Genomic DNA, 18,760 nt, shown 5'->3' on the forward strand with positions numbered 1-18,760 from the left:
TCTTTTATATGTGGCTGATTACCTCATCTTATGGCGAGCTGGTGTTTGGAAGCTTAAAAAACACAACCAAGTTGTCCTGTAAACTCTGCAAAATTTTGTGATTGAGAAGGCAGGTCCTTATGGGCAGTCAATAGCTGCTGGTTTGCAGGTCAGCCTGTGTTTTTGGTCCATGGTCATGCCTGGACAATCTGCTGTCTCTGAACAGTTGGGAGTGGAGAGAGGAGGCAATAGCAGATCATCTCTTTCCACACGGTATGCAGTCTGGCACAGAGACTCTTTCCTCACAACACAACAGGTGCTACCACTGCTGTCAGTAGTACTGGCAAATCTGTGCTGAATAAACTCCAGGTGGAAAGCCCCAAGCTGACTTTAACGGGACAGATCTCTAAAAATATGTAAGCACCTGAATCTTCTGAAATCACTTATCCTTCCTTCCCCTTTGAAAATCCCAAGATCCAGTTAAAGCATTTCAGATTTGGCACTTGGAACAGAGGATCATGCAAAATCACTCCTGGCTTTGGATAGCCTTTCCCAGCTGAGTGAAATGTAAAGCCCTGAATGTATAGTCTGATTTTAGTAGAGGCCAAGGTTTGTCTGAAGCCAAGAGAGCTGTTGCTCTGCAGGATGTTAAAAACAGGAATCTGGGTTCAGAAATGCTGGCTTTAGAGGCGAAGGCACAGATTTTGGGCTCTTTCCTAGGGACACAGCAAGAGTATTGTGCTACAAGCAGATTCCTGATCACTGATGTGCATCCTGTGTGCTGAGCCCTTGCAACAGCCAGCAAGTATGTGGAGCTTTCTCAGAGCATCTGAGGTTATGCGGGGAATTTTGTGCCAGGATGTCTTGGAATAAAAGGGCAAAGCAGGCTCCCTGGGACTCTTGCTTGTCCTTGCCTGCAGGATGTAGTGTAACCAGCTCGGCACTGAAGCAGGTACCACGTGCTAGCGGCTTGGGACCCCATCAAAAACTGGAACAGAAAAATGGACACCCAAGAGCTAGGCTGCGTATCTGTAAATGAGATAGATTGACTCAAAGTTGGGCCTGTGAAGTGGAATGAGAGAGTTCAAGGACAATTATGTCCCATCCAGCACAGAGCCTTAGGGAGAGAGATTATCGTGCAGCCAGCATCAGTCACCACTTGTACCACTCTCCTGTCTGCTTTCTGTGGCCCTAAAGGAGGACGACAGGGTGGTGACAGCAGTCTAGGCAGGAGATCCTCGTGTTCCCAGCCACTCAGGGAAGGAGGAACAGTCCAGTGGCATATCCATAACAGAATGTATGAAAAGAGCCTCAGTGTGCGTGGGAATTGCCCCTGAAGCATGTTTCCAAATTGAAACCTGGAAATGCCACTATTTTGGCCCTCCTCATCCCCAGGCCTTGGCCTCAGGTTCTACCATGCTGGTGCTCTTGTGGTGAGCTATCTCGTAGAGCAGCAGCGGTAGGGCTTTGCGCTGTAGTGTATGGAGGTGTCGCTGTTGAACCATTTCCTGACACTCCCAGGAAGGTTGTGCTCCTCTTTGGAAAGTTTATGGAAGACACCTGCAGCTTTTCTGGTATTGGATCATGCTCACAACCCCATCCTTAGCATGGCCAAGAGGCCATTGTCCATGTCTCACTCCTGTTCCTCCCACCAGGAAGGGGAAAACAATCCATCCCTCTGCCAAGTGCCAGCTGATGTAGAGACCAAAGCCCCAGATGTGATTCCTGCGGGGCTGCACAGCTGAAAGCAGAGCCAGTTTGTTCTGGGGTTTTCCCCTGCAACAGTGTGGTCTATGGTAGGAGAACAGTGGCAAGGCTGCTCTCTAGAACAGAGTCATCGAGAAGGTATTCCTACATACAATGGACTTGCCTCTTAGCACTGGGCTCTATTTGACCCTCCCCAGGCAAAGCTGAGCAGTTAGCTACTTGCCCATGAGTAATGGTGACTACTCTTCCCATTCCTTTCCTGCCTGCTGGAAACCTGCCAACGAGTGTCAATCTTTGGTATGCTTCGACTGCTGGAGGAAAAATTCTTCCATCCGTTCTCATTATTTCACTGGCTTCCATATTGGCTAGGGCATGGCTTGATCCTTGCTTTAACTGCAGCTTCCTAGGCTGGCGCTCCTGGGAGTGCGAATTGGTCCCTGGGGGCCTCTGCAGATACAAACTACCTCAGAAGCTGCATCTCGTGCACTGCCTTTTCTCAGGTGCCTCTCCACGAGCCCTGCTTCCTCCTGTTCAAAGCAAGGTGGGGCTCTGACTCACCTGCATCTGGATCTTGCTGCACAGCAGGACTTGCCTTAGCTCCGCTGACTTTCCCACGGTGGCTGAGCCCTGCAGTAATGTTGCTGCTTCATCCTGGAGCTTGCAGTGGGCAGGTTCCAGGGGCAGAAAGGTGATGGGTGTGGATTTTGCTCCATGTACCAAGGAGTCATCACTTTGGATAGTGTAAACACTCACCTGTGCCATCTCCTCCCTCTCTCCTTCCCGCAGGCTCTTTAACCCTCTGCTTCCCCACATCAGGAAAACATTTCTACATTGCTTCTGGGTTACTGCTGCGGAAAGAAAAAAAAAAACCAGCGTATTTGGGATAGACACAACTGATTTCCCATAGGACAGAGGAAAATGACAAGATTCATTTAGGAGACATGCTGCCACTTGTGAAATCCAGAGTCTCATTAAGATCCTTCCCATGGCTCCTCTGTGATACCAAGGCATCACATTTACTGCCGCATGTCTCTGCTTTCCCTCCAGTGAAAGGAGGCAACAATCCTTTTTCTCACGGGTAAAATATGCTATAGAAAAGCTCAGGGTGGAATTTGAAGGCATTCACGTAATCTCTGATTTTTCCTTTACATATTTTGAGCATTTTTTCAGCCCTGCTGACATGAGACTGATCTTCCTGTTCTGCCAGGATAGATCTTTGTTAAGTGAAGCAGGAGTTACTTGTACTGTAAGATTAAGAGGCTTCCTGGGGAAAGAATAGAAAACATAAGAAAGAAAACAATAAGATGCTCAAACCAAAGCTCTGCTGCACTTCATTGTACCCTTCCCAGTCCGGGTCATCTATGAGACTGAAACTTGGCCTCAGGACCCAAAAGCAGTTACAATTATTGCCTGAGCAATCTGTTAGGTAAGAACTTGTAGTGCACTTGTAAGGCTTTTCATGAAGACAAGCACTAGGGAAAGGAGGGAGGGACTCCAGTTCTTTGGGAAAGTAACTGATTTTCATATTGCCGGGAATTTCCAGTAGTGTTATCACTTTCTGAAGTTTCTGTTTGCTTTGCAGAAGCAGACTTTGCTTGAATATGGCCATCTCTCATCTTTAGGATGCCTGAGATCTTACTTGAGATCTGCAGTATTGGCCAATGTGTTAATCAGAACAGATCTGCTGCTTAAAAACTTCTGTCATCAATTCTCAATTCCCAGTGCAACCCTGACATAGCCTGTAAAGATTCCTACAATGCTTTTTCTTATGCTGAAATGTTCCCTCACTCAGTCCTGCTGGGGCTGAGCTACTCCTCGTGGCTGCTGGGTTTGGGAAGCTGGAAGCATGGAGGGTTTTTTTTTCCTCCCACAAAGCACAGGCAGATTCAGTGCAGAATGTCTGACACCACAGAGAGCATATAGGTGAGTGGGAAGGAGGCAGTAATCATGAACTCGTCAAACCCCTCTTGCCTGCCTTCCACATGAGACTACCAAATTCCAGAGAGCTGGTAATGGCAGCTGGAAATGAAGTCATGATAGGGCTCGGTCAGATGGGGGTTACTAAGTCTGGGCATCTAACAGTGGAGCTGTACCTGAACCATATCCTGACGAACTGTACACAGTGTTTCCCGAATCAGAGAAATGTTACTGGCAAGGGACTTCTAGATGTCCCTACTCCAACCACCCTGGCAGAGAAAAACAGGCTGTAAAGACTGTAGGGCTGTGGTATTTTTCTTACGTGTCAGTAGTACAAAGTAGAGCCCTCCAGGTGTTATCTGAGAGAAAGGCATGTGGTCCTGTGTTTCGGATGCTTCATGGGAATCCTTCAAAAGGCTCTCATATGATGTGTCAAAAGAAACAAAGATATGCTTAGAAAACACCAAGACAATGTTGGATAGGTAACAGCTTCCATGTTAGGAAAGATTAAATCTTCAGGACAACTGTGGGAAAAATACAAATGAGGGTTATACAATAGAGGAGCAAAAAGTCATGCATATTATGGGAAAAGGTAAATAGGGAGTGAGTCACTGTGCCTCATACATGAACATCATGCTTTCTTCTAGGCCCCTGGCTCCAGTGGTGGAAATGCCCTGGGGTGTAGGTGCACAAGTGCTGTGGGGGCTATGGGCTGCGGGTGCCATGCATATGCTCAAGCTGTTCTGCATATGCCTTGGTTTGTGGGGCAAGGCTTTCTGGTATGGGCTGCCACGTGTCCTCCAGGCGTGCATTGTTCAGGGCTGCAGCACTCCCAAGGTGCTGGGCTGTGGGGCTGGGATGCCATGGTGGTGCTGCTGCTTGGGGTGATCTCATCCAAGGTGTGGGAAACTGAGATAAAGGAGACACATCTCATGTGTCCCAGCATGAGATGGGAGTACTTTGGGGTTGTCAGCACTGCCAGGGTGCCTGGCTGGGGCTCTGTGTGTCCTGTGCAGTGCAATGTGATTTCTGTGCAGTGAAATAAGGCCAAATTGGGAACAGCTTTTGGCTGTGAAGTGATGATTCTTTGGGCTGCTGCCTGGGGTAGCGGAGTGTTTCTGGAGACGTCTGGAATCTGTGGTGAAGGTATTCCATGGGCCTGAACGTAGAGAGTAGGTCTGCTCTGAAAGCATCATAGGCAGAGATAAAGGACTCAAAAGTGGCACTGTGGAGTAGAGGGATGCTATACTGGTGGTTGCTTTCTCAGTGGGATAAATGCATTATTTAGGATCCCATGAGCTGTGGGATAAGAGTGTCCATAGACTTAGTGCGTGATGCAGTTCAGAATAGTAATGCTGTATGGATACTCCACATGCTATAGCACCCATTTTTTGGACTGCTGAATCCTCAGGCAATCCTTAGATGGCAGTGTGCATGGGCACTGGTGATGTCCATGATGCTGAGAAGTTGTAGGCTTGTCTCCAAGAAACTCCAGCACATCCCTCTCCTCAGGAGGGCAGTGAAGCTTTCCCTTGGATCCTGTTGCAGTACCAGTGCATTCATACTTAATCAGTGTGTCCAAGACTGTCTGCTACCACAAAAGTCTCTGACCTCTGGCCCAGCGTCTAGAGGGGATGCAAACTTTTGTTGCATTTGAATCACACGAGGAGTACCTTCGTTGTTTTTTTTTTTTCCTGCAGTCTGCCCTGTGGTCTTTATGCGTCTGCAGACTGCTCTGCCCAAGAACAGGATGTTTCCCTATGTGTTCATACACAGGATACAGGTCCTGATATCAAAACACACATTACTTCCATGGTATTCATTTTACATGCTGCAAATGGATAGAGAGAGACCCAAGCACTTAATAGTGTATCATCAGCTCCATTCCTGCGTAACCCTTAATTTCCAGATTCGAGACATACTGTGATGTGCTGAGACCTACCATATGTCCTGCCCTCCCTGAGCATCCAGAGAGCCTGCTCAAGAATATAAAAGTAGGATTATTCTGCATTAATCTTAGGCATTCTGTATCTATGCTAGACTCAGTATGAAGGCAACTTGCTCTTCTGGCTTATTTATCTGACCTTTTTTAGATATGCCTTCAGATGTGATTTATGCCTGACATCGTAGCTGTGGAATGGACATGACCAGTACCTATACAACATGTACAGATAGTTAATCCTCCCACGGAGTTCTGGATACAGTGCTCCACAATGGACTTTTGTAAAACAATTGTGTACTGCATTCAATACCAATTGCAAATGTATGTCCTTTGCTTCTCATTAAATAGACCAGTCCCCTTCTATGTCCCCAATGGTGTCACCACCAGGTGACATGACTGCTCCAGGCTAGCCATGGCACTATGTGCATGTTGGCTGGCCAGTTGACTTTGGATGTTCATTCATTTCACTCTGCTTTTTGTTCAATACAATTAAAGCTGGCTAGTAGGGTACAAAACTCATGGGAGTGGCAAAACAGATAGCATGACTGAACAAGCCTCACGTCTTAGGAATTACACACATTTTAACTAGATGAACTGGCTGGTTCATAAGCAAAAATGTGACTTGCAGTGGGGAATCTTATCTCAGTAAATGGTTTCCTCAGGGGGTTCTGCGGTATACTGATCAGTGCATGACCTTGTGCTGCTCAGCAGTGCCATTAGCATTTTGAAAGGACAGATATAATCACCTCTGACAATTTTTATGGGTTGCACATGCCTGTAGCCTGACAGCTAATAATATGGCCAGGACAACGAGACAGAAAGATGTGTCACTTGGTAAGGCAGCCTCTTCAAACAACATGCATTTGAATACCATGAAATACAGAAGTGGGACCTAGGACCAAAGAATGCTGGCCAAACCTAGAGGGTCTAGGACCGTGTCTTGTGAAGGAGGGAGCTGGAAGGATTTGTTGATCCAGGGACATGCAATTCACTGTGACGTACAGTGTAACAATAGTCATTCAGGGTCTAGATCTAGACCTGTTTGACATTTCAAATAACAACTACAGGAATGACTAAGTAGAGCTGGAGCTGGAGCACAAAGAATGGGGTTCTGCAAGTGTGCCTCACACTTGCCTCTCATAAATGCCTCTGAACCTTTCGGGGAGCAGGGCTGCATCCCTTTGCATCCTTAGCAGTACCTCCATGCCTGCTGCATTGCAGCCTAGAACCGGACTGAGTAAGGAATGACTATCATTGCCAATACAATTTAAGTTGTGAAGTGTTGCTGAATAAAGTCCATCCAAAACTAAGAAGTCTGGATTCCGGTGCTTTGCGTTTGTGCTTAATCTTTTGATACTTGCCCACCTGTCAGAAATCTCAGCAGAACAGCAGAGGTGCTCCTGGAAAGGAACTCTGAGCAATGTGGCATGGGGTGATGCCTTCCCCTTTTCCTATACATGGATTTATAAGAGGTGCCAAGCTTGTCTGAAAGGCTGTGAATCTTCTTTTCATGAGATACTTGTCAGTTGTAAGGATCATTTGTCAGTCTTGCCTTGTGAACTGAGGACACCTCTTAGTTGAGCTCGCCTTCTCCTTTGCCAAGTTTCTTCTTTGAAGAGCTGCCTTCCGAACGAGATCAAGAGAATGCTGTTTCCTTATTTCTTTTGTAATGCTGCAGCCAGTATCTATTTATATGCTATAGGGCTCTCAAACTTTGAAAGTAAAAAGTCTTCTGGGCATCCTGCACTTCAGTTATCCCCAAATACACCGAGTTAAAGTTACTGCAGGAAGCAATGCAGAGACTAAATTCTTAGATGCTGTCAAAAGCAGTTTCTTGGAGGAGCCTAGAAGGTTACCCAAGCAGATGATGCCCTAGATTTAGTCTTGATTAATGAAGGGTCTGTCCCCAAAATCTCACATTTGTAGAGCTGTCATCAGCCTCTGGATCAACAAAAGCCTAAATATCTGCCACTGTGAATTCACCTTCAGAAAGGGGAACTTAAAGGACAATGCTTGTTAAGGCAGGGAAGTGAAAAGGAACAACCAAACTTTACAGGCAATGTGGACTGTACTTGACATCATACTGCAAGCATAATCCCAGTACATCCCATCAATTAAGAAATTCTTGAGGAATGAAGGGCAGAAAGGAGCTGGCTTGGCTAAACAGCAGGAGGAGGTTATTAGAAGGCATCTTTCAAATAGCAGAAGACAAAAATAGGAGAGACTTCATAAATTCTGCCAGGTTAAATGTAAACCATATTAAATACGCCAAAAAGGAGTTGAAGGAACAATCAGTAAAGGTCATAAGGATAAGCCATAAATAATAAGTGTCCTCAAACATGTCAGGGCCTGCCAGAGACTGGAAGGCCAGTAAATATCAGGGATGAAAGGAGCACTTAGAAAGGACAAGACTGTGGAAAGACAAGTTTTTTTTTTTTTTTTTTGGTGATGCTTGGGAGAAATGGGCAATATTCCTAGATTCCTGCAACACCCCATACGTGGTATGGGGAAACCCACAACACCACTCACCTGAGGACAGATGGTGATGTCTGTATATAAAAGTTTGGGGGACTACAGACCAGTAAGGAAGATACTCATGCTGGGCAAATTAATAGAAACTATGATAAACATTAATGAAGAATATCACTAGTAGTTATTTGGATGAATATGACCTATTCAGGAAGCAGCAACATGTCTTCTGCAAGGAGAAATCCTGCCCTGTAAACTGGGATTTGTTGCTGAGCTTATTAAGGATTGATAAAGTATACTCCAATTGCCAAAAAGTTGTCCACAAAGGAAAGCTACAGAGTTTATTCAGGGTTTCTACTGAGGTTGAGGGCTGGCAGCAATGAACTGCAACAGGAAGAGAAGACAAACGGGTGATAAATGGCAGAACATCAGCATAGAGAAATGCTAAGTAATACGTATGGGGCAAAATAATCCTATCTTCACGTGTAACTGATGGGCTCAGAGATGACCACAACCACTTGTACACTTGTACACTTCTATGATATACAATCCACAGCTCAATATACAGTAGTAGTGAAAAAAACAAGTTGAATATTAGGAACTATTAGAGGAGAAAGGAGCATAAAAGCAGCTGTTATATCCCTGTATAAACCCATGACTTACACTTTGCATCTGTATGCAGTTCTGGTCTCCTTGTCCAAGAAAGGAAATAGTTTAAGTGGAAAAGGTTCAGAGAAGGTCAACACACTTACGAGCTGATGGCTCTGTCTGAGGAACTGATCAGTAAGCTGGGACTTTTCAGCCTGGACCAAAGACAGTCCATTTTCAATATAAGACCTAGGGAGCTTCAAACACAACTCACATGGGCTAGGTTCAGAAGAAACTAAGGTGATGGTGTTCCCCACAATGAGCTGGAGATCCTTACAGCAGCCAAACGAGTGATGCTATTGACACTTAAAAGTTTCACAGGTTCAAGGGGTGGCTGTACAATCCCACTGAGGATTGCCACAGGTGCAGTGGTGAAAGAAATGGGATTTATAGCTTTATTCCTCAGATCAGCATCAGACAGAGCAGTCCAGGGCTCAGAGTCAATGACTGATCACACTGCTGCAGTGTAAAAGGCTTTTACAAACCTTTCAAATAGATGTGAGTTCCTGGCAAGACAACCAAAATAAAACCATACCAAAAGGGGAAGCTTGAAGAAATTTCAGCAATTTTTATTGATTTCAGCTTTTCCAACGAAGCAAATACATACAGTACAGCCAAAACAAAACTCTGATACATTATTCTCACATACCTATATCTTACAGAATACACTGTATAGCTATGGACTGGTAGGCAAAGTTGATCTCAAACTGTTGTGTGGTCAGAGGGGAATAAAAGTGCCTACTGCCTTCTACTCGTCCATGAGGCTTCTGAAATGCTGGGGTAGGCTGGACTTTACGTACACAAAACAAACAAAGCACTTATGAGAAAATAGACCAAAATATTCTGCTATGCCCAGGACAAACAAGTATGGCATTTATTTACATGATGCATGTCCTGTGCACAAATCATGCCCTAACTGCTCTTATTTCCACTGCTGGTAGAGCTAACGGTGCTGCTAGCCATGGTCCTTCCCTCCTTTGTAGTTCTCCATCACTCTGACTCAGAGCGTGTGCTAGGTACTGTAGGCCTGCCCTCATCAGTAAAATTGCGGATATGCCCTATCTTGGCTCTCAAACAAGCAAAAATGGGGAAAATAGCTCATCGAAGAGGATATCACAGTTAAAGACATGCCTTTAAGAAACAATGTCTCCCTAGAAAGAATAATGGAGGTCAGAATAGCATGCATTCACTGCAGCGGGTACTGGGTACCTCACTGAACTCTGCCTCTGGTAAGACTGTTGTTTGGAAAAGAAGTTCCTGAAACCGCTGCTTATAAAAAGCATCAGACCATAAATCTGATTTTCCTTTCTCTAGCAATTTGACATCAGTGTCACTTCATTAACTTGGGTAGAGTCTATCATCTAGATTTTAAAAAGAGAGACTGACGGGAAAATAGACTTAAGTATCAGAGAACTTCCTGTGGAAAGAATAGCTGCAAAATAGCCTGGCATGACTGGGTGGTTACGATTTACATAGCACACCGTTCTTTCTTTATTTTGAGGTATGAGAGCAGTACCATACAGCATCAAAAAAAAATTTAGGTTGGAAGGGACCTCTCTGGTTTGACCTTCTGCTCCAACCAGGAGCCAGATCAGGTTCAAAACAGGTTCAAATCTGTTTCTGAAGATCTCCAAGGATGGAGACCGATTTTATTTTTATCATTTTATTAGCTTTGGCAAAAGCAGTTTGCTGAACTTAATAGAATTTATGTGAATGATGTATCTGTTTCTTCATGTTTAATAATTACTAATGAAATCTCCAGTGCTTGTAAAGATATAATTGCCTTATCATTATCATAGAGCTACAGCTCTTTGTGTCTTATGCAATGATACAGTCAACTAAACTACCAGTGAAAGCAGACTGTTTTAAAACAAAGGTTAAGTAACAGCCAATTAGAATGGATTTCCTCAATATTCCATTATTACATTCTGTTCGAATTTGAATTGCTTTCCCAATTAATTTTACAGAGAAAAAACATTAAAACCTAAACATAAAAACATTACCTCCCAGGACTTCTACTGAACGTGTAATTACAGAAATAAATCTGCATGCAAAATTGCACAAAGCATACTTTTACTTTAACATCTTTGCTGTGGACATTGCAGACATTCTGGACATCCATAGTCTTGGTTCCTGCTGAAAACGTTTTGAAGCACGTACCTGAGAAGAGATTGTCAAATACTTAACAATTGATAGGTATGGCAAGGGCATACCCAAAGGCCTAGGCTCCTTTGCTGCTGCTTAAATGCTCCTGAAACTGTCCTACCAGATTCATCTGGTTCTAGCTCTCCACTTCAAAGGTGCTTTTTTCTCTTTCATTTGGCTGAGAGCTCTGCATAGAAAGCTCTCGACCGAATGTGGGTGAATGCAAGCAAATAGTTGTTGCTCATTAAAGTGCACAAGATGATGCCACCCTTTGTAGTCCTAGAGAAAAACCAGCTGGCAACCCATTCTGGTACCTTCCCTGCAGAAACATGCACCACACGGTCTAAATAGGGGGTGAATATCACCACGTTTCTTAGGTCTAGAGCCATATCAGAGCAAATTTGAACTTTAGGGACAGATCCTTAGTGGGCACAAATCACAGCATTTTATATGAAGTGAATGGGGCTATGCTGATTTCCAGCAACCCAGGAGTCTGACACCAGCTTTTACCCCCCTCACAAAAACCAAAATGTTTTTTCCCCATCCAGACTCAGTTCCATAATTTGTCCTTCCCAAGCACCTCCTGGATATTTGAAATTTGAAGAACAATGTCCTGTGGCCCCACATCATTGCTCAAAGAAGCAATAATCTTGTGTGGGACAGCCAGCCAATGCATTCAGAAAATGTAGCTGATCCTGTCCCTGTGGCTCTGAGCTATATTCCCTCCTAGCTGGAGGTCCTTCAGGACATGGTTACTGTCACAGGAAGAGGTGGGTTGCCCTAAAAGGAGCGCAGCAGTCCCCTATCACAGCTTTAGCAGGACAGAGTGATTCAGGTAATTAAAGATACTGAGAAATAAAGTATTTCCAAATCTGACTTCACATAACTGTTTACATTCCTTCGCATTTTAATACTAATTCTTTACATTGATTAGTAAAAACAAAATGCGATAAAAATGCCACATCCCTCATGTTCAAGCCCTATGTGGCAGTCAATGATCCTGGGAAAAATAGCATTTGATGTCTCCAGCTCAGCTTCTCAAACGCCACATTTGTCTAGGTACAGTGTTACAAAGGAAGGAATTGGACATATTTTACAAGACTGAGTTGTTCTAGTGTTCAGAATGATTATACCGGGGCCCCGGATTGATTTGGGACCCCAGTATATTCATGCTCTGCAGATGTGTTATAGTTGTCCCCTAGCCTATAGCTTCAGGGAATGGTTACTGAGACCCAGGAGGGAGTTTGCAGACATGAATTTGCTTCTTAAGATAAAGAATTCATGTGACATGAAAGAAAATACTAATAACTATAAAAGCTCATTTGAGAACAATTCCAAAGCAGAAAAGAAGCCCATGTTCATAAATGTTAGGAATAACAAGCTTTTTTAAAGAGCACTGTGGTGTGTATCTATTTATAAGAGCCATACTCAATGGGGTAAAGACTTAGCATATAACTGGTAATTTTATACTTGTGAGTAAAATTAGGTTGTGACAAGTATTTAGTGTGGCAGTATTTGGTGCACAGATAGGGTGGAATTCGTCAAAACTCTGCAAGGGGTTTAATTGCACAACTCACACTGACTTTCAGTGGAAGACAGGGGACTATGCCTGTAGGAAGATCCTACTCATAATATGTGCACATGTATGTTGTGGGCGTGCACACATACGCAGCTACACATACATAGTTACACAGACACACTCTTTGCAAAAAAATAATTATTGACATCAGGAAAGTATAACCTCAATAAAAGTCCCTTCTCCCCCCTAAAAAGAAGAAAATGATTAAAAATATCAGTATCATCCAGATGAAATCCGCATAGTTTGCTTTACAGTTGAGTTTAACTCAGAAACACTCTACATCTGTAATATCCTAAGTAATTCTGCAAGGGTTGTCTTTCTGGAGATGAACCAAAACCAAATTCTGAAATGGAGAAAAACAAAGAAAAAAGAAAAACCTACATAATTAAAGCATTCAATAAATCACTTCTTTACATTCAAAACCAACTTTTAATCTTTTTCCTTGGCCTGTCCCCAGTTTTTGTGCTGCCCTGAGCTTTTTCCCCTAGACTTCAACACTCCTCTCAAGTATCAAACTGATTCTAAGTGAAAACAGTCCAGCAAAGCAAGAAGTGAAATTCATTCCTGGGCAGAGAAAAGAAATTGGCTTTTGTACCTTCTTTTCTTACATCAGGACTGTGTTTAGCAAGATTACAAAGAGCATGTTCAGGAAGGGAGCAAACAATTCATTTCATATGATCTCAGTCCCCACCACAGAGGCACCTGATATTTGAGAAATGCAGAATTTCTTAAACCTTTTTCTCTTCAGTGAGAATTATGAATCACCAGTACCTTGCAGATTCAGGCCTCATTTCACACTGAATAAAAAGTCATAGTGCTACCTCGAAAATTCTTCCCTTGATCTCTCTTAACGTGGTTTATCTGTTGGGATTATTTAGATGGCAGCATATAGTTCCAAATTTTGACAAAAGGCTTTCTGGTAAATTTTTAAATGGTCATAAAATGCTTAAGGGTGATGGCAAGTGTGATAGCACGTGCTGGAATTAATTGCATGTTACTGACACTCTCTGGTTAACATTACCCAAAATTCAAAAATGAAAATACTCTCCGAGAGATTCCTTTGAAAAGTCCCACCTGACAGGATTTGGCAGACTGCAATTATTCTCTTTTTAGTTAGCAAAGAAAGTAAAAGCAGCAAAACACTGCCAGTCCATAAAGAGGAGGGATGTTGTGTGCAGTTCAAAGATTTGGCATTGTGAGCTGTAATCACGTCCAGCAGCTTTGCCCATCCTACGGCATCTATGCTGAGCATGTCGAAAATATGCAGTTGTGTACTATGGGCAGCATCTGCACAAAAGCCAAGAACCGCAAGCCTTCTGACTTTTCATCAAGTCAAATGCTTTGCAGTTTAGGCTGATAGGATTTTGATGAAAACGTCACAAACCCACTTTAGGGGATACTGAAAACAGCAAAAGGCTTGGGTGGCTCATGCACCATTCCTTTGCCCCGACAACCTCCCTTTGTGCGATGATGAGGGCCCCACTCTCACCTGCAGTGGGAACACACGTGGAAAGGCTCCTAGAATCTGGAGGAGAGGGTCCTGAAGGTCGTTCCAGCTAAAGATCCCATCATGTTCTTATCAAATCCTTGCTGAAAAAGCAGATGCATATGAAGTGCAGAGAATGTATGGTGGTTTCAAAACTGGTAGTCTATTGTCCTGAGGGCGAGCCTCCTGTTCCACATGAAAATCTGGCCTCCACTTAAAAATGTGCTTCATTCTCTGTACAAACAGCTTGCTCTGTCCTACCTCTGTGTGTCCTTGGCACGTGAACAGTCGCCCTTATTGATGGACTTCTGGACTTCATCTTCCTCGCATCGCTTTCTATCTGCTAAGAGTAGGACTTCTCTAGCTTTACAGGAGAAAAACTTTACTTAACCCTTTACTGAATGTTATTTAATCTTATTCCCTGTACCAGAAAAATGACAAAGATATATGCATGATGCACATATCCCTGCAGACTCCCATCCTCCTTTTCTGATGTATACCTATGCAATGAACATCTGTGGAATACAAAGGAGTGACTCAGTCACATCAAAATGAGCTGGCATGGTCTCCTAAGCAGAGTCTGATGCAAAGCTGCACAAATTCCTAGGGAGAAAGTCCCTAACAGTTAATATAAGAATATTTAGGTACTCTCTACCTTCCCGCCCCCAGGGTATTCCCTTTGTGGATGTTACTCCACTTTAATTTGGCCCTTTACTCTGTGCAGGTGCTGTTGATGTTGAGTTGGAAAAACCCAGCCTGTTCAAAGAAAGCCACTGAGAGAGGGAAGGCTGGCTCAGTGCCCCATCTGCCTCTGCACTTTTGGAGTTTCTGTTGTAGGGAGGAAAATAAATCCTAAATACTCCTCTTATTGGTTTAAAAGATTACCCTGACTGTAAGGGTGATGTGACCACAGGGTAGGGTTATGGATACAGAAGAAGATGTGGGGAAAGAGAGGAGGAACTTTGCCAGAAATCTGTTGGGGCATGCATATCCTACGCGATGGACCGTGATGCAGGGATTTCCCAAGCTAGCGCGAAGGAACCTGGTCCGTTCCTGGCACAGAGCTGTGCCATGCACACGTGACAGCTTCAATTCCTGAAGCAATGAGACTACATCGCAGCAGAGCCCACCTGAGCTAGCACCAGCTCTGGAGTGCATGCATGGAGAGCACTAATGGTCCTCTCAGTGCCCTGGGTTTCTTCCGGCCACTGCTCACATTCAGTGCTGAATCATGAGCTTTGCAAACTCACGGACTTCAACAAGAGAGTCAAGATCAGGTTTATTCCATCAGCTGAAAAGCAGAAGTATTTTCCTTACCTGCTTGAGCACACTCTGCAGCTCCCTGTTTGACCAAAGATCTGTCAGGAGGAGGCGAGCAGCTTCAGCTGCTTTTGGACAGGAGCTGAGAAGATGAGAATAACCCCAGTGAATTACGGCAGCCACAGAGCAGCAGCCCACAGATATCAGTATGCATTATCAACGGCCTTTGAATGAGCCTGTCTTTTGCTGAGGGGCTGACTAGTTTTGATGGAGGTCTGTCAATAAAACCTTCATTGCTCTCCCAACAGTGTTATCCGGCACCAAAACAGGGCTGATAAAAAAGGAGGGGAGGATTTGAATGGAATAAGGAGATTAAGCTGAGCTGCAGGGCCTTTTCCAGAGTGCAAAATCTGGGAAATAGTGAAACAGAAGGGAAATGATGCCAAGCCCTCTCTGGACTCTGTATAGGTGAATCGCTCAGGAGGGCAATACAGGAAAGGGCTCTATGTTGTCTGGTGACAACGGAAGAGATGTGAGCATTAGTACCAACAACAACAGTAATCGTAAGTCCTTACTCAGCACAAGGTAATAGATACTTGCTCATGTAACAGCTCCGAAACTGTGACTCATATACAGTATCTTCTATAATTTTGGAACATTTCATACACCTAGATATAAAACTCATTGCTGGTTCTTATCGCTACTCCTGATCTGCTGGACCATGGCCTAGCTGTGGGAGACTTCTGAGTTTAGCCTGTCACAAGCAAGGTGATGAAGAAGTAGGATACCAAACGCAGGACTCTCCCTGGCTCACAGTATGATATAGCTTCACAAAACGTTGTGTTCTCAAAATAATATGTCAGACTAGGAAAAGTGGTCATCAGGAACAACCTGGGACCTGCAAACTCTGTGCTCAGAGTATAAAATGGCAGGCGCATAGCCACATTCAGTGAATTCTGAGGCATTTCTCTGACATACGCAACATTTGGTACAGAAGACCTTCTGGCCTAACAGGAACTGTCAAATTTAACGTGGTCAAAATCACCCAAGGGATTCTGCAGATCACACCCAACCATCACACATAAAGACTGAACATGGCACTGTGTGGAGGACTGGGGAAGCCACGGATAACTAGAACTTCTTGAGTAGTGTTTTGGGTCAGGAGAACTATGTTGTGTTGGAAAATCTCTTCTCCAGTTATGTCTATCCTACTCCTTGTCATTAGAATGATTGTGTCTAAAAAGATGTTTTGTGGCTGAAAAATTGTTTGTGACTGAAAATAACTTTTTCCTGTGTTTGTGATTAGATGGTCAGTGCATATTTTGGACATTTTTTTCCAAGGAGGTTTTGTTTCCCTTTTTCTAAGCTATAGATTTTTCCTTTTTTTTCTTTTTTCTTCTAGATTTGCTTTTAATACAAATACATATTATGCACTTTTCCAAAACATGCACTTTTGGCCGCTGCATCTTCTGAGCATACCGCAAAAAGATATTTTTTTCAAACCAAACTTACTAGCCCCTGCTATTTGAGCTGTTTCTAAACCCAGTCAAAAGAATTTGTCCACTCTGAGTTTGAGAAATTGATACTGGCTATGGTTTATACAGCATCTAATGATACTGTTTAGGTATAAACAGATTAAGGATGAACTGATGGAGCTGTGATGACAACCTTAAATATGCAAAGCAATATATCCTACACAGAATTGCTAGTAATTAATAGCATATAACTATAATCGTATGCAACATAAAGAAGAAATCAATGAAAGTTGGTGCCACTAGTGGCAGTGGCAACAGTCATCCATGAAACTATTGATTGCACAAAACACAAGAATCTAATTAGAAGTAGGCAGAAAGTGCTGCATGAAGGCAGCACAACAGACAGTTTTTGTACAAACATATGAGATAACCGGGGAAAATGATCTATATTTCCTCAAAGCACAAGAATATCAAAAGCATTATGCATGTCACAGGAGATGCCAAAAAAATGCCTTGAAGAGAGAATCCTTAATGATAAGTTTATAAAGTCAGTGCCAAAGTGAAATCTTTGGTAGCAATGGGAAAATTCGAAATTCATGCTGAGAAGAATTCTCTTTTACAGAAAAGAATCAATGGGAGACTTGATTTTCATTACATTTTATCATAGAATTAAATTGCATAATTAAATTGTGTAACAGGAAAGGTGAGATAAACAAAGAAAGTGAAATTGAAACAAATCAATAATAACGGGATTGTGAGAAGAACTGCAACTCCAACAGTCTTAAGTTTATAAAAATACATTTTGGCAAAAAGCTTTTTGGAGTGCAGCCAGGAAAATTATTGAGAAAAATTGTAATTTTATCAGTAAAACAATGTTGCTTGAAAATGACCAGAGGAATATTTTTCAGATGATTGGAGAAGAAAGGTGAAAAGGGCATCACAATAAATTAGTAATACCAACTTGGTTTTCAGAAACCCCCATTAAAAGGAAGGTAATCAATATTTTGGCAACTTGGATTAAAAAAATAACAGAGTGAACAAACAATAGCATCACTATGAAGCCCATGTCATGGATGAGGATATAGACAGGAAACTGAGACAGTTATGTAATTGGGATGCTCCAGAAAGGAGAAGGAACCATAGCTATCGGAAAAACTGCTTAAGAGTTTATGCCTTTAACTCAGAATATAGCCACAGGAAGCATCAAGGAAAAGATAATCTCAACTATGAGAAATGCCTGAAGGATTGCCTATCGAAAAGCCTATGGAAAAGAAAAAGATTCATAATCTACTTGTCTGTAACCTGGAAGTTCCTGCTTAAATACAAATACAAAATTAGTCAAGTGTTAGGATGTAATCAGACTAATGATTTATAAATTCAAATGCAAAGAGAGACCAGTTAAAGATTATTGGCAAAGAACAATTTGGTGGATGGCATAAATATGCAGAAGCAGCATGCACTGGAGAGGTGTTATGCACTCACGTCAACCAACCATAAGACAATGCTTGAGGCAAGGGAAGTGTGTCCACAGTGGAAATGAGGCAAATTAACAGGGAAAGGTCTGCAATATACTAACAAGGTATAGCATGGCATGGTATTCTCCATGGTGATTTGGTCACCATTGATTCTTGCTCTATTCTCTGTTTCTGCAGGCTATGACACTGGGAAGGAGGAGTGTCATAGCATGGGACTCATCACACTAAACGTCCATGCAGACAATGTGGGGTCTGCATCTAAGGTGGCCTAGGCAACAGCTGCTGGCAGAGATGTTGGATCTAGTCAGTACTGTCAGGGAGTCAATGGGGATCAGCTCTTTCTGAAGTAGAAGGACTGGACAAATTCTACCGTAAAATTTCCTGTATCTCTTCATAGACTATACAGTGAAGTGGGTGAAGTAAGCTGATTTGTGAATCAGCAGAGCCAAGCTGCTAGAGGAGAGACCTCTTTCACATTTGCTTTATGGGAATAGTCTGAAATGATGATTGGAATAAGTAAAGAGTAATCCTGGGTGTAAATTGCTGGGATTTTTTTCATCAGAATGGAGTAGCATGAAAGTGCTAGGGGACAGAAATGGATAATAGGGTCACAGGAACAATTCCAGTTTTGGACATTATAAGAATTGGGGAGTTTCTCAGAAATAATTTTGACAAAGA

The 18,760-nt window shown here is 43.0% G+C and overlaps 1 protein-coding gene across 2 annotated transcripts in view; it reads right to left on the minus strand.

The window, feature by feature from the left end:
* Positions 1-9,205: 9,205 nt before the first annotated feature.
* Positions 9,206-18,760, minus strand: part of PKP1 (plakophilin 1) — a 52,564-nt gene continuing 43,009 nt past the window's right edge. The window contains exons 13-15 of one of the 2 annotated variants that reach the window (XM_068918211.1): positions 15,190-15,274; positions 13,876-13,976; positions 9,206-12,729 (exon numbers count right to left, since the gene is read on the minus strand). In XM_068918211.1, coding sequence (XP_068774312.1) covers positions 13,905-13,976; positions 15,190-15,274 — 157 coding nt within the window. In that variant the 3' untranslated portion in view covers positions 9,206-12,729; positions 13,876-13,904. The remainder of the gene's footprint in view (positions 12,730-13,875; positions 13,977-15,189; positions 15,275-18,760) is intronic. The other variant, XM_009667321.2, reaches the window with a different exon arrangement.

The sequence above is a fragment of the Struthio camelus genome, chromosome 24 (genome assembly GCF_040807025.1).
Source record: "Struthio camelus isolate bStrCam1 chromosome 24, bStrCam1.hap1, whole genome shotgun sequence".
In the NCBI taxonomy this organism is placed as follows: domain Eukaryota; kingdom Metazoa; phylum Chordata; class Aves; order Struthioniformes; family Struthionidae; genus Struthio; species Struthio camelus.